The 16,757-nt window shown below is 39.6% G+C and overlaps 2 protein-coding genes and 1 long non-coding RNA gene across 3 annotated transcripts; 2 read left to right on the top strand and 1 right to left on the bottom strand.

The window, feature by feature from the left end:
* The first annotated feature begins 436 nt into the window (after positions 1-436).
* LOC5508282 (calponin homology domain-containing protein DDB_G0272472) lies at positions 437-3,047 on the top strand. The gene is made up of 3 exons (XM_001628833.3): positions 437-1,083; positions 1,694-1,892; positions 2,164-3,047. The coding sequence occupies exons 1-3, from the start codon at positions 680-682 to the stop codon at positions 2,815-2,817; spliced, it is 1,257 nt and encodes a 418-aa protein (XP_001628883.1). The 5' UTR covers positions 437-679; the 3' UTR covers positions 2,818-3,047.
* Positions 3,048-3,739: 692 nt separating this feature from the next.
* LOC5508281 (calponin homology domain-containing protein DDB_G0272472) lies at positions 3,740-6,698 on the bottom strand. Its single transcript, XM_001628812.3, has 2 exons — positions 5,433-6,698; positions 3,740-4,469 (listed from the first exon to the last, which is right to left on the bottom strand). Exons 1-2 carry the CDS (start codon positions 6,174-6,176, stop codon positions 3,993-3,995), a joined length of 1,221 nt encoding a protein of 406 aa, XP_001628862.1. The 5' UTR covers positions 6,177-6,698; the 3' UTR covers positions 3,740-3,992.
* A 2,516-nt stretch (positions 6,699-9,214) lies between these two features.
* Positions 9,215-11,466, top strand: LOC125560771. Its single transcript, XR_007306852.1, has 2 exons — positions 9,215-9,635; positions 10,356-11,466. It is a non-coding gene; the product is annotated as an uncharacterized LOC125560771 (long non-coding RNA).
* The last annotated feature ends 5,291 nt before the right edge of the window (positions 11,467-16,757 follow it).

Raw genomic sequence — 16,757 nt, 5'->3', positions numbered from 1 at the left:
TGATTACCAGCTGATACTTTCCATAGTATAACCTTTTAAGATAAAAGATAAGCCTAAAGTGAGTATGCGGTACAACCTATACCACTAATGATGTTATCTTGTCCAAGGATTTCGGCGGGTTACAAGAAACAATGAAATTCCAGCTGAGACCTTTCAAAGTATTACTCTCTTTGTGATTAATGTTATTATTTCTACTGTGGTGATAGGTCCCGTACAATCAACAGCTAAGATAAGCGTGCAAATCAGGCTACTCAGACCCTAGTCATTCAGATGCTAATCGCCGGCTATCCCACCGTGATGGTTTCAAATTATGATTGTTTACGGAATGACAACATCGCCTCTTTTGGTAAAAGTAGACCCTGGGCCCAGGGGTATCAAAGAGCCCGTTTTATAGGTTGATTATAAATACAGCTTAGCGGGATTGGGTTTTCAGGAAAACGCGAAATCAGCTTGAAACCTACAATGATCCTTGCGGTCCAACTCTCTTTACATTTAAGCGATGTTTTCATAGTTAAAGACAAGGTTTGAAGTTTATATGTTGATACCAAAGTTCTGTCTTAAATCTAGAGATGCTTGATATCCACCACCGATAAATTTACTTTTGTAAAAGTAGTCGAGAGTTTGAATCTTTAAACTGTAATTTTTTGTAAACACTTCTCGAGAAACATCTTTTTTCAGCATGTTTTATAGTGCGGTTAAAAAGGTCCAGAAATCAAGATCGAAGAGAACTAAAAATTTGGAGCTTCCTGCGATGAAAGCATCAAAACTAAATGGAATACCTCAAGGTTCAGTGCATGGGTATAGCTCCACAAGTGGAACTATAAGTCCCTCGCTCATCGAAGACATAGATAAAGCTCTAGAGGAGCTCTCCATGTTTGGAGACAACTTTGAGGAAGAGATTGCTATCGAAAAACACGAGTGTTTAAAGACCGAAGAAGAACAGGAACTAGAAAGAAGAATAAAGGAGAAACTGACCAAAGTAGATGAGCATGAAATTCATAAGATACTTCAAGAAAAGTTAGCTGCTGATATCCGAAAGATCTATGAAGAGGCGACACAGAAGCAAAGAGATATTAAGAAAAGGTATGGACCAAGTTTATCGGGCATTTTCTTTTTTGGTTCGGGACAGATTGCTGGGGATAGCTTTCAGAGCCTTACAAGATGAGATTTTGGTTAAGGTTGGATTATGATAGGGTATTTCATTGAGGTGTTACGATATTTTGTGATATAAAGTGGTAATATAAGGTGCTGGTTGGTGTGATGTGGTGATGTTGTCTCGAATAGATTGTGATTATCATGAGTTGGGGCGGATTTGGTGGGTTAGAGTTTTGTAGAGTAAGTTGAAGCGAGTTAGATGAAGGGACGTTTGCTGCTAGTGTAGTAATGCGTGAGATATTATTTGTGACGCGGTGTGGAAAGTTAAGGTGAGCTTGATGACGGTAGGGTACATTAAGGTGATTTGGGATGAGATGTGGTGAGATACGGTACATAAATGTGATTTGGGATGAGATGTGGTGAGGTACGGTACAATAATGTGAGTTGGAGTTAGATGTGGTGAGGTGAGGTGAAGTGAGGTGAGGTGAGGTGAGGTGAGGTGAGGTGAGGTGAGGTGAGGTGAGGTGAGGTGAGGTGAGGTGAGGTGAGGTGTAAGTATCTCATTTGATAGCTCTGTCTCTAAACATTATTATGGTAGGTTTCGTGAGCAAATCAAAAGTACCCGCACCATTCTCCTTGATGCGCGCGTCTCTGCCGAAAGAGAGTCCATTAACAGACTGCAGAAGCGAGCAACAGAAGAGCAGTCAAGGATATTACACAGGCGCAAACAGAGGAACAAAGCCGACGCGTTCAGTGTAACAAGCATTGAACCAAACCTTAAAGATGATACCGAAAAGGTAAACCATTCCATAATGTTGTTTTAGTAGATATAGTGTCATTTTGTTGACATTGCGTTTAATATTGCTGTGCCATACCACTGTTTTATTAGGGAGAACAATAATCAACCTGGTGAAGGTTGAGACAACATAACCACAACAAATACCATCATGCCCACCGAGCCACTGTTTTTTTTTTCTGTATTCATGCAACCGTCTAGCTATATTGATAATGAGTGATAGTTGAAGGCGCCTAGCCAGAATTCGCAAACAATTTTTTTTTATATTTCAGATGCCAATAGAGCAGGCAGAAATGCTTGCAACCCTCAGAAAAATCCAGTCGAACTTGGACCGTGTTCTAGCCCGAAGGAAACGCAACATTGCAGCCGCCAAGGGTGACATCGGTGCAAAGGCTGTGAATCACGAGGTAAAGAAACTCGAACAGGCTCAGGAAATACATAATATTATCGTAGAGCTACATCAACTGGGGCTGGAGAGCCACGCTAAGGCACTAATGCGCTCACTGGCAAGCAAAGAAGAGGCAGAGAATGCACTGAGGGAAAACTTGAGGAAAGAGGAAGAACTGGCAAAAGATATCGCTAGAGAAAAGTGGGAGTCAGAAAAAAGAAAATTAAGAATTGAGCGCCTGGAAGAGAAGGAAAGGGAAGAGGAAATGCGTTTAAAGGAGGAGAAGTTGGAGAAGGAACGTCTTGAGAGAGAAAAACATGCGCGATTGATCAGAGATTTGCACAAGAAAGCGTATAACCATAGAATGCAGACTGAATTTGCGGCATCTCTGCTGGCCTCCCAGATCTCGCCTTCCTGGAAATTCTCATACTTCCCGCCTATTGTGCAGAACGAAACTGAAAAGGAGAAGAAGGAGGAGTCTAGACATGATCATGGCGAAGGGAGAAAATGTCTGACCAGACCTGCCAAGACCAGATAAATACCGTTCCAGTGTCGACAATACTGGCTACTGTACATAGCTACTCTAACATTGAGTATCCATAATTTGATATAACCATCGGAATACAAAAAGGGGCACTGTAATATTTTCATAATGATAGCGATGTCGATGATGATGAAAGTGATGACGATGATAATTGTGATGACAGTTATGACAATGATGACAGTGATGACGATAATGACAATGATGACGATGTCGACGATGTCGACGATGATGACAGTGATGACGATGTCGACGATGATGGCAGTGATGACGATGATGACAGTTAAAACGATGATGACAGTGATGACGATGTCGACGATGATGACAGTGATGACGATGTCGACGATGATGTCAGTAATGACAGTGATGACAATGATGATGACAGTGAAGACAGTTATGACGATGATGACGATGATGGTGGTGATGATAAGGTTTGTGATGAGTATAGTAGCCTGGATGCTATGATGCATACGATACAAAAACATTATGAACATATTGGGGACCCCCCCCCGCTGGTCATTCCCTTAAATTTTTGAAAATATTGGGGGAAGGGGGCACGCGCCCCTGTGCCCCACCCCCTGCTTCGGCCCTGGGAAGTGGGACGCCAGTCACATACTCCTCCTTATTGTATTATATCATGCTGTGATGGCGACCCTTTAGAAGATAACTTATCATAATCACCAGTTTAATCTTTGGTTGGCTGACTAACTAGGCTATATATCTAGGCTAAAATGACGATGGGCTACAGCTAACCTAACTAAGGCTATAAAGGCTATAACATTGATTGTTGATAATCATGCATGCAATACCCTTGAAAGACCCGTTTGTTTTTAGTTAGCTTCTTCGAAATGAGCTGTGTCATCCATGTGTTGCACATCTGAGTTTAATATATCAAGCATGACCAAGAGAACCATAAAAATCTGTCTTCAGTCACTTTACTAATAGCGGATTTATTAACGTGACCCACGAAAAACTCATGACACTACCCCTTTAATTCATAGTTTCCTTCTCCCTTCTAGTGGTGACTTATTGCAAAACCGCGTGGCTCACGCAAGACTCGTGACGTATCTCCCTTAAGGGCACCTCTATTCCAAAACTTCTCGTGTTTAGGGCCAAAAGTTTCAAAGATGTATAAATGTGAATCATGATTTTAAAAAAAATCTTATAAAATATTATTTCTTGTCTCTCGGCGTATTTGGGGCTACTGGCTTGAAGTAAGAGAATGTAAACGATCGACTTGTTCGCAAACCCATCAAACTCATCTCCATCCACTTTCTCCGTTCCTGATTCCTCGCTTTCCGCCTCAGTGCCTCGTACACCTGCTCTCTCTTTGCCTTTTCCTCCTGCTCTTTTTGTATCCTCTCAAGCTCCAACTTTCTCAATGCCTCTTGTCTTTTCTCTTCTAGACGTTCATTACGGAGCCTCGTAACTTCTTCGTTTTTCCTCTTCACTGCCCTAGCTTTCGCTTCGTCCTTTTCGCGTTTCAGTATGTCCCGCAGTTCTTGCTCAGCTGTTTCTTTGGACGAGAGCGCATGCGTGAGTGATTGCGCCACTTCCTGTAGGCCGAGCGAGTGGAGTTCAAGGATGAGGTTATGAACCTCGTGCGCACGCTCCAACTTACGGATCTCGAAATGCAGTAGATTCACCACCTAGAAACAAGTAGCATGTGAACCCTGAGAAAGGTCATGTAAGACTAGGAATAGTCTTAGCTCTTGCTATAAATAAGGATGACAATTTTACAGGAGTCAACTTACATGGCGTGGATCAACCTATTTGGTTTTCCGATTTTCAAAATATCACGGCAAAGAATGTAGCAAGTTAATAGCAAATTTGCAGTTTTGTCAGCCGACTGCAGCAGAATACAAGGTCAGGTCGCACGGAGTATTAGAGCATGAGTTAAAACAAGTATACTGCCTCCTTTTCAGTGTAACAAAAGAAGCAAAAGTACAATTGTTTTAATACAAAATTGTACACAATATTCTTGCCACAAACAATTTGTTATTTAAAATGAAGATAGCGCAAGCCTACAACTGTCCAAGTTGCAACATTAGACGCACCTCAGAACACATGCTTTATGGTTGCTGCCGGGCCCAGCACATTGGGGCTGCTTTAGAGCCTGGGAAAGCCACACCTCACAAAATATTAAGCCACACCTCACAAAATATTAAGCCACACCTGACAAAATATTAAGCCACACCTCACAAAATATTAAATCCACACCTCACAAAATATTAAGCCACACCTCACAAAATATTAAGCCACACCTGACAAAATATTAAAGCTAGACACAAAAAGCATTCTTTATGGCATAACTACTGTATGCCTAACAAATCTTTGTTGAATTTTTTTATCACAATCGGCAAATCGGCTAATCCTTATTTTTGAAAGCTATCTCGTCCTTCTACGTAAAAAGCGCTCGTATCGAGGAAAAATAGAAAAAAGAACTTTCGACAAAAAATGGGAAGCTGTCATGGCTTAGCTGGAAAAAGAAATTTAATAGTTTAGAGGTTTTTAGTTGTATCTGTATTTAGTTGTATCTGTATTTGTATGTAGGTCTATGCTATTGATGTAATTAAATTTGTCATTGATTAATAACAAACGTGTGACGTCACCTTCGTCTTGTTCTTCCGTTTCTTGACGTCAGCTCGGAGGGAATGCATGCGTCTTGCACGTGCTCGGTCCAGGTCCGCGCGGATTTTTCTCAAGATCGCCACTTCCTCGGCGTGACCACGTGATACATCGCACTCATTACAGGTCGCGCCAAACTCGCATCGCTCTGTGTTCTTCCTCTCTATTCGTTGTTGTAGAATCACCGCTTGCTGCACCTCAGCGTTCTGCGCCAGACGGTTAATGCTTGCACGCTCAGCTTCAATGCGCGATGCGATCAAAGCGGTGCGAGCCTCTTCTATAAAATGCCTAAATGTCTTTCTAATTTTCTTCTGTTTTCTATTCGCCTCAGCGTATATCTTTTGATATTCTGTTACTAGACTTTCGTGGACCTGTCTTTGGATATTTCTCTCCTCTTCATCGCTAAGTCCCACGGGTTTGAGTGTTGCGTTCGGTTGTTTTGACTCGAGTTCGCCATTGCTCCCCATTTGTTCCTCGAGAATAGCCTCCTGATCCGACATATTGAGATCAAACAAAGCCTTATTCACCTCTTCCATCAAGTCTGGGCTCAGCGTCCCTGTGGTGGTAGCATCATACGTAGTCATACTATTCGTTGTGTCTGAGAGCTCGTCCCCTCCCCCCACGGTCAACTTTGGCAAGGTGAGATAGTGAGTTGATGGAGGCTGTTGTGGAGGGGACTGGGGGATTATTGAACCTTTTCTTCTTAGACGATTTCCTGGATAAAACATGATTTAGGGAATTTCCTAACGGCGAAAGACTCCTGTCTTTGAAAGCAAATACTGTGATTATCTGCCGCTCTTTGCTTTGGCACCAAATATAGAATTTTTCATTGTTCTTTATCACTTCTTCCGCTTCATGTCATTCTTTGATCTTCTTCGCTTCGGTCAGATATTTAACAACAACACGTCTCAAATAATTTGACAAAAGAAAGATATATCGCCAAAAAAGACTTGCAAATTCACTTGATATAATAGAATCAGTATTCATGAAAAAAGTTCCAAAAACCCCATATCAAAGGTTTTGTATTTCTGTATCACACTTATTTCCTTGATCCTCTGTTAGCGCCCTTATTAATGCCAAATTCCTAACATAGAGGGTCTTAGCCAACCAAAGCCTTGCTATCCCACTTGAATGTCTACTTAAGACAAAGGAGTCTCAGGAACTCCCAAGTTAAGAGGATATTGAGCATGAATACAGATGTGCAGCTCCCTTCACTTACTGCGTGCAAAGAGCAGATATGCTCTTCTATGTCAGAGAACGTGTCCTGGCTATTCTACAATCAGCAGATGATCTATGCATGTCGCACTAAAACATATGATGAAACCCTGTGTTGTCAAGGAACAGAAAATCTCCAATGCATAAGTAATTATGTTTTGCTGATGTATTGATAAGTGTCGAGGATCTCACAATCACGAAAAATGTAATTAATTTGATAAAAAAGAAACTACGTTATATAATCCACCTCCTATTTTTCAGTACGGTTTTCATAGTCATTTAATAAATGAGCTTTCCTTTTTCTAAATAAAAAAGTGTCGATATTATAACAAAGCTCACAAATCTAATTTCTGATATTTATTATATCTTATACCCTTAGAACTGCCATGTTGAACCTAGGTTATTGCATCTCATGACTTGATAATATCAGATAATATCGAAGGGTCTAGCAGAGAGGACGAAGGAATCTATATAGACATCTAGTATATTCTAATAAGATAATCTCCGATAATATCACAATATCGAGGGGTCCTGCAGAAGAAATGAGGGTATATAAATAGACATCTAGTAGATTCTAATATGTAGATTTAGGCACTGCCTAAAGGCGGAGCCAGCACATTCCAAATATTTTTTTATAGTTTTAAAAATAATAATAATATAATGTATAGCCTTCACACAATGGTGTCAGGACTAATCTAATTCAATGGCCAGGAACAATAACAGGGATAATACAGTTCAGATACAAGGGAAGTATAGCGATGCCTCTGCAATCACCTCTTGGACTGTGCCGAGTAGCTTTTTGATAAGGGTTGGCCACTTTAATATGGTTCACAAGAAAAGCAATGAAAGTACAATAGACTACCTCTGAATTTGTTATTGTCCCCTTTAATATCTATCATAGACTTATTTTAAGAAAATAATTAATTTTATGGCCACTAAAAACAACAAACACTCCAGTAATCTGTTAGAAAAGTGGCTGTCTTACAGGGGTGATTTATAATAACTAAAACTGCCATACCTTAAGCGACTTTAATTTAATTTTTTTTCTATAAATTCATTTGTTTGACATTCATTATTATTTATATATTATTTATGTCTATTTTTAATTAGTAAGATTTGTAAGGATTAGTGCAAACTAGTTGTTGAGGTGAAAGAAACTAATAACGCCGAACTAATAAACATATTTTCCAGTCAGAAAAAAAAAATACAAAACTTGCCTAAATTGTTCTTACCAAACAAAAATCAAAGCTGAATATGATAACATTCATTTGTTTACTCTTTTTTTCCTTTTTGTCTGGCTTTGATTCTATAGCGGAGCCAGCGCGGCCGTAGGTATAGAAAAATGGTGTATAACTATATATGCGACTGAGTTTTTTTGGACATCGCGCGGGAGCCCTGTGGCTCTGCCTCGCCTGCCCGCTCGGCTGCCTGCCCGCGAAAGCTATGTAACCACGCTTCGCTGACACTTTGTCGCCTTCAGTTGAGAAAAACGCAAACTACCAAACATCTAAGGAGTGGGAAAATTATTTGACAATCCCTATTGAAGTCATGGATTGCTTAAATCAATGAATCTACAATTTTCTCTTAGTCCGCTGTCGAATTTCGCCTACCACAAACTGGTTATCACACGGCGGAAGATCGATTACACTACCGATTCTCAACAAATAGATACAAAAAACCCAAATAGTCGTGTTCGTGAACCAGAAGTCTGCCCTGAAGAAGTCTTAGGCCCTGCACAAACGTCGTACTTTCCATGAGCCGTATACAATGCAAATAAGCCAGATGCATCGCTTTGTCGTCATTTGCATGCATTTAGAGCCCTGAGACTCTATGTGATATTACAATTTTGCTTATTTCGTCGTATTCCCCAATTTTCAAAATTAATTAATCAATGCAAAGCGAGCCTGCATGTTTTAGTAATCCGGTTTCAATAATTGTAATTTTATGCAATTTCACAAATTTGTGACTAATTCACCGAAGTCTAGCTACGCGAATCTAAGCTTTATTTCAACAGTTTAAGATAAAAACAAACCTTTTACATCACGAAATAGCGTATGTTTATAAATTCTTTGGTTTCTACCTTCCAGAGTTTATTAATTCACGAATGTTATGGCTTTTTGACCTGATTTATTCGCATATCCCAGAGATTTAAAAGTTGAGAAACGCAACATGAAATAGCCGAATGGCATACTGGCATAGACATCCCTGAAAAAAAGGCCTTCCTGCAGAAAATTGATGTCCAAAACTTCAACATATTTGTAAAGATCGTGAGTGAATCTCGCTACTCGGCAGTAGACATGGGATGTGATGCACATGCTCGTCACCCTGTTCTGTTTTCAGCATATTCATAATTTTTTGACACTTTCTAACAATCGGCTTCGCTATTTATTGACATATCTCCTTCAAATACTGTGCTTTTGCAAATATCTTTTTAGCGGAGCTCCATAGGTATAGAAATTGGTCATAAACTAGGCGACTCAAAATTTGTGGTCAATGACGTCATGTCACACGCTGTCAGCTGGCTGTACCACTCACGTGACCAGCAGGGGAGGACTAAGCCTATTCTGACTTTCGACATCAAACGATCAACGGAACACAAGCTGGCAGGGAAGAATTGACAAAAAAAGTGTTTAATAGAGAAAATGCAACTAATTATCCAGTCAAATGGCCGTATGAAAATAAGAATTTGAAGGATACATCTGTCTACTGCTTTGTAGGAACTGCTATGTTCTAACAAGCTCGGAATATCGGCTCGACTTCTTCACTTGGTGCGGTTGTTAAAAACTTTATAGTTTAAGGAAAAGGCTACAAAACCAGCAGCATTTATCAGGGAATTGTCGAGGCTCTGCACTACTATTCTCATTATGATGTTACAGAGCAAAAATAAAAAAACTTTATTTACGATAGCTAAAATACGGAATTGTTCCTCTAAACGAGCGAACACCACAAGGCAAACAACATGGACAGTGAAGGTGAGTTCCGGACGAAAATTTCAATTCAAAATAGTAATTCCGTAATTCCTGTCATATCCCTTTTAAGTGTAATTATTTTTGTTTGCAAATATTTCTGATAATAATCCTCAAACAAAACGATTTTCGTCGTTTTACAACTTCTCTGATTTTCCCGGTGTCACTCATCTTGCTTCCACTTTGTTTTTAATTGGCTGAGAGATCAATTTCTTGAACGCTGATTGGATGCTATTTTTGCGCGCACTAAAACGGCTTCCCAGGTCTGTTATAATCGTAAAAGGAACTTTTCCTCAAATAAGAAAAATACATCTACAAATCGAGACTTATCTATCTAATTCAGGTAAGAACGACCTTGATGACTCATGTATACACAGTTGTGTTGGTAAAACTATGTATCATTAAGCTTATTTTCAAATTGTTATTTATTTGCTATTGGCAAATGTGTGAGGAAAAACAAAAAGCATTTCGCCATCATCCTTGCAAAGTCTTTCTCTTTTCTTTATCTCCTGCTCTTTTCGTTATCTCCTGTCTATGCTGTTTTTGTCCCAACACAAGAACGTCAAAATATCTCTCTTTCTTTCTAATATAAAGCCAATATTGATCTGTTGTCTGTTTCTGTTTGGTAAGGATACTAATCTAACCATTGGTTTTCCTCTATGTTTGTTCTCATGTTTTAAGAAAATTAGAAAATTGAAATAACAACGAACGATTTTTTTTATTCAGGTGGACTGTTAATACCCAAAAGCCATGATGTGAGACTGAATGAAGACATGGATGATGAGCAGCATATTCAGCAAAATATTTAGCTTTCCTTTCTTCCCTTTAAAACATGTTTTTCATTTTCAATCAATCTGCATTCTTCCCCTGGGAAAAGTATTTTTGATGTTTGGTTGATATTGCCCTAAAATTTTAGCAATTAAAATAAACAAAACTGTAATTTCTTTTTCCTTTTTCATTCTTTTGTGGGATTCAAGCTACTTATGAGTAGCAATAATTTGATTCGCTATTCAGCATCCTTTGTTCATTTAAGATATTATAAAACAGATACATTCAAGTTTATTCAGAACCTACATTTCTGCATCTTCGCCATATCTGCTATTGGGTAAAATTGCTGTTTACCATACCCATTTACCCAAAAAGAATCCCATAAAAATAGAAGGGGATGATCGATCTCAACCCTTAGGGATAACACTTTGGGTGTGGTCAGTAATTCCTACCCCCATAAGGTAGCACATTAGATGTGGTCAAGCAATTTCTTTCTCTAAGCATTTTGAACACTCCCTAAGGAAAAGCAGTTAGCATAATTTCATACCCTTAAGATAGGACAAACAACATCGTCTGACTATTTAAGGAGAAGCCCTCCCCCTCCTTAATGGATGCTGTCAAATGGGATTTCTCTTTTCTTATCTATGCTAACTTTGTCTGGGCTTTTAATTTTGCGGTTAACATATAAGAATGATATAACTGTGCTGTTAGACTGAAGTAGGAAGAAGATAGTGAATTGAAATATTTGTATTTACAAAGATTTGTAGTTGCAACTTCCAGCAATTTGATACCTGTACATGTACTGTGTTTTAAAAATGGCTGAAAATTTTCATCATAGTTATTTTTGGGTGCAAAATGTTGGGCTCTCTTGCCGCAAACATCTGCTGAAGTCTCTTGATCTTCAAGACTGTACTAAAAAAACTGAGTAATGCTGTACATGGCAAGGCACATATATGTTAGATTATTTGATTATAGAAATGTAAAATAGGAAATATCTGTTCAGTATCAGTTGTCTATCAAATGAAGCTACAGAGAGCACTGTTAATAAATAAAACTAAAATATCAGCAATATTTTTTGTTAAGCTGCAAAAGAAGTGGTGATTGGGAGGAGGTCCAGCATTTCATTACGGTGGGAGAAATAGCTGAGATAAAATAAAATCCAGCTTGGACCGTGCATTTCAAACAATTATGCATACAGCACTTTAGTCTTTTTACAGCATATGGACTGAGGTGAATGTTGTTATTATGGATCTCTTTTTTTCATTCTCAAAAGAAATTCTAGTCTAGAAGCTCTATTCGTCACTGCCCAAAGATTCCCAATATGAAAATAGGGTAATAAAGCTGGCTCCGCTTTTAGGCAGTGCCTAAATCTATATATTATACTTTTATCAATGGCACCTAAATATAGGTCAGTAAAACGTTTAAAGAGAAAATTTAAAGGAAATCAGTACACTAGAGCGAGTGAAAAAGCGACGGCAAATACTGAGAAGATCGATGGTTCGCCTCCGGCCGAACAACGCGGTGGCAAGTCAACAAAAGGACTTCCAGGAGCTTCTACTTCCTCCAAAAAGATGTCTTCTGGCCAGTCAAGTCCACAAGTTATCCTAGAGGAATTTCAAGAGGGTTTGGAGAGTCCTTCTATCACAGGATTCCGCTTTATGGACATGGAAATTCTTTAGATGATGTATTTGGTCATGTAAGATGTGCTGATTGTGGTCAGTTTGGGCTGACGCTCATGGAACAGCACATGGACAGAGAGGGAATGTGCTTCAAGTTTGCGGCTTTTATTTGAAAACTTTGGGTGGAAGCATGAATTCCGAAGATCTTAAGTACAATAAATAAGCTTTGACGTGAACAAGACTGATCTATGCTATGACATCTATAGGCAAGGGGCATAGCGGAGCTAATCGCTTTTGCTCTCTCGTGAATTTGTCGCCGCCTCCAACCCCCAAGAGTTATAGCAAAAACGCCTTAACAATTGCCAAGAAAGTCCGAGAGATAGCTGACAAAAGTATGAATGATGCTGTCAGTTAAATCAGAGCATCCAAGTCCTGCGAGCCTGAAGATATCGCTAACTGTGCGATATCTTGTGATGGGGCATAGCAGCGTAGAGGGTACTCCCTAAATGGCTGTACCATTGCTATCTCATGGATACAGGAAAAGTGCTGGATGCAGAGGCTTTGAGCTTAGCTTCCAAGCAAATCCAACGGCATGCTAGTCTTGACAGGGGGAGAGTGGAGAATATACATTGTGAAGGGCCGACCATAAAACATGCAAGGCCAATGACAAGGCCTGCAATGGAGTCAAAGGGAACAAAGAGGATCTTTGAGCGATCTATGGAAAAGCACAGTGTGAGATACAATACGCAGAGGTGTGTGGAGATGGTGACAACAAAAGCTAAAATGAAGTAAAAGATACATATAGCATGGATGGGTATGAAGTGGTAGAGAATGTGTAGGACATATACAGAAAAGAGTTGGCACAGGCCTAAGAAAGATAAAAGAAGACAATCCTGGGTTCGGTGGAAAAGGAAAACTTACAGACGAACTAATAGACATAGGAAGCGACGGCAAGCCTTTTCCATTGTTTATCAACTACCAAGCGACCCCCTCATGACAACTGCCCTACCTGCCGCTTTAGCAATGCTAACTATAAGCATGGATTAGGTCTCCCTAATGAGATTCTTGAAAAGGCAAAGGAACTTTTTAAAAGGTTGAGCTACAAAGTGATGAGCTACTGGAGATGTGCCAACATGGGAAAACCCAAAATCAAAATGAGGCACTGAATGCCATGATATGGCAGAGAGTCCCAAAAGAGGTGTATGTTGGGAGGGATATGGTGGAGTTTGGGCTGTATGATGCTATTGCCCACTTCAATAAAAGAGCCCAAATTACCATAGACCTGTATGAGGCCTTAGGAATCCCATGTGGGAAGTACACAGCCGAATGTGGCTATACAGCAGAGTATAAGGAAACAGAGAGGGTGAAGAAAAGGAAACAGGACAAGAAACAGCAATCAGAGGGGCTTACCTATGGTCCAGGAGCATTTAAAACCATGACCCTGAAGCTTTAAATAATAAAGATTTAAAAATCTTAATAAATCTTAATAAATAAATCTTAATAAAGATTTAAAAATCTTTAATGCTTAATTTCTAAAAACTCCAAATTTCTTACAACATGCAGACTGTTATCTCAATTGTTTTGATAAATATTTAGAGCAGAGCTTTGAAATTTGGCATGGATATGTAAAAATGATCCATCTATGAATTAAATTATTATCAACTGATTTTAATTGGATTATAATAACACGTGTAGAGCCCAGAAAACTTGTTGAAAATAGTATAAAATGGGCCAATGCATAGATCTACCCATTGTTTAAATGCCCTGAAAGATTTGAAAGTTTCGGTTACGACAGCGTGAAATAGGCATGTACTGGTTACCATGGTAACAAATTAACATGGTAACAAATTAACCGAATTCACAGTTTTCTAACATATGGCCCTCGTAAGCATTGTAAGCACTGTCACTGGGGGTGGTCACTGCCAGAGGGTTTATTGCGTCCCCAGTGGTTCTTTTACGTCCCTTTGGTTCAGGTTAGTGTAGTGCAGCTTGAAGAGACGGGACCTCCGGTTTTAGTGCCCTAATCCGAAAAGACTGGAAACACGTATGAGAATAACTTCAACTCACTTGTGACACAAATTCAAGGCAGGAACCCGGAAAAAATCCCCAGTTTCAGCCAGGATTCGAACCTGGGCCGCAGCCGTGATAGGCCAACGCACTAATACACTAGGCCACCCGTGGCCTTACTTATTACTGGGGTCGCGTTACAGAAATATTAAGAAAACATTGGGCGGGGGGACACAGCCACGCTCCTATTGGTCGTTTGCTTATAATTTTTGGAAATATTTGCCCATGCCCCCCCCCTGCTACGGCCCTACGTTGGTATTGTCACACTTGATTTACTCATCCATTACTTTTATATCCACAGGTATCCTATGTCAAAGCAGTGGATGTATTTCTGATTGTCTCGTTCGTGTTTGTGTTTTCGAGCGCGCTGGAACTTGTCCTAGTGCTTATACACAGTAACATGAAGAAAGACCGGAAGCACAGTGTACCCGTGTCTGCCGAGGACGCTATGAAGGTGGATGTACTGGCTGTGAAGGTGAGAATGTTGCTACTGCTCATGTATAATCCCGTTTACATAGCTACCCTGAGACCTCAACCCGTTCACGAGCAGCCCACTATGGTTTACAGGAACCTCTTCTATATAACGGACTTTTATTAAGCAGACATCTACATATAAAACGCATTTTATTTTTCCGGAAGGTTCACATTATATAGAGGTTCCACTGTATCTAACTGTAAATAAGACAAGCAAGGGTGTCCGTTAAATAGAGGTTCCACTGTATGTAACTGTAAATAAGACAAGCAAGGGTGTCCGTTATATAGAGGTTCCACTGTATGTAACTGCAAATAAGACAGTGGCAGGTTCTTACTCTTTTACACTTCAAATGACTTACTTGTTTTTGTTTGTTTGTTTGTTTCAGGACAAACCACATGGTCAGGCATTCAGTCAGGAGGTCATCCTTTACCGCTTAATCTGAGCCAAGCGTTCCTAGAAAACGAGACCGCTTTGGGATTCTTCAAAAGTTCAAGCATATGATCAAGCACGCCGCCAAAGACAAAAGTTCTGACGTCATCGATCGCTGGTCTAGATGGCTGTTTCCGTTACTTTATGCTGGGTTCATCGTGTCGTGTACGGGGTTTTCTACAAAGAGATCTATGTGAGGCGCGACGCCACTGCTGAAAACTAAAGTAGGACTTAGGTATTTAAGGCTCGGGTTAACCTAAACTACCTTCAGAAGGTCGACTTTTCTTTTTTCCCAGAAAAGAATTCTTTAACTATGTAACTTTACTCTCCCAAATTGTCAGGGCATTGTTTATAGTACTTTTTTTTTTCGCTTCTTGTATCTTTTGTTTATTTTTTTTACCGCCCGGATTCATCGAATTCAAATTTACCAGAAACTGTAACCAAATTATCCAGCTGGTCCAAGCGGAAATAAAAGGGCTGGAACATCAGCCTTTGTAATAATTGTCACTCGCATCTAGCGTGTTTACAAAGCCTTTAGTCAGAGATTATATGTAGGAAGCAAAATAAGTTCCCGTGGGAAATCCCTGAAGAAAGCAAGCTCTTATGCTAGCTGTGCGTGCTAAGGGGACTTACAATAATAAGAAAAGCGTTGTTGACAAGCTTTTAAATTGCTCTGGGCGTATTTTATTGAGACATGTTGTAAACACCACAGGGAACCCATCTCAGGCAGATTGTAATTTCCTCTGAAATAATACCTCACAATCAAACATGCTTATTAACTACTCTTAAAATACACTCCTTATATTAGTATTTTTTGCCGTTTTCAGCTTTTATTCTTGCAAAATTCTGAAATTGCACCACATGGTCCGAGATTGGGAAAAAATACCAATAATATTGTCTCAGCAGGGACTCATAAGTAAGGGCATTCAAATTCCCCTCATTCTGGTATCATATAGGTGTCATGGCCTGATCCTGAGAAACGCCGTGACACTTATATAATACAGATGATTGCCCCTACTTATGAGCCCTGTCTACAGGGCTCATGAGCGTTCCTGACAAACCAAATCCAAAGGATTTTTATCTTACTGGTATAATAATAGCAGGAACTACAAGCACAAGTCCCAAGAAAGATGAATAACAACATTCTTTTTGGCTCCTGGGCTTGCAGGAAGACTGGTATATGTCCATTTGCTATACAGTTCATGATTGGAAGTGGTTTAGCAGTGAGGAAACAAACATGTTTATATAACCAGACTTACTTGTTATATACATAAACCAATAGCTTATAAAACACATACTCTATGTTGTAGTTATTCCACCACAGGGTGGGGACTGGCTCTCACATGCAGCACAGAAAATACAACAGAACATAAAACATAAAAGAAAATAAACCATAAAAAGTAGTCCCATGATTTTTCTTGGAGGGGTGGGAAATCAGAAAAAGTGGACCTAGGGGTGGGTGCAGGGCATGAAGTTTTTGATAAAAATCTGACCACCTAGGATAGAACAAGTTATTTTAATGCCATTTCAGTGTCTCCATGGGACGTTTATTATCGAATTTCGCTACAAATTAGTTACTTATAGATTTATGATATACCAGAGTGACCTAGAATGCCTATTTTATCTTATACGCCTATGCTTTAAAGTGTTGTCTAAAAAAGCATGTCAATTGCAAACCGGGAGTGGATTTTCTGCGGTTTTGGGGGGTGCGAATGAGCCCCCTCTCTGGTACAGGCCTGCCTGGAGAAATTAAGGGCTTTTGATAACTAA

The sequence above is a fragment of the Nematostella vectensis genome, chromosome 15, assembly GCF_932526225.1.
Source record: "Nematostella vectensis chromosome 15, jaNemVect1.1, whole genome shotgun sequence".
Classification (NCBI taxonomy): Eukaryota; Metazoa; Cnidaria; class Anthozoa; order Actiniaria; family Edwardsiidae; genus Nematostella; species Nematostella vectensis.
The sequence above is the reverse complement of the archived record's forward strand: the minus strand, read 5'-3'. Positions and strand labels throughout refer to the sequence as shown.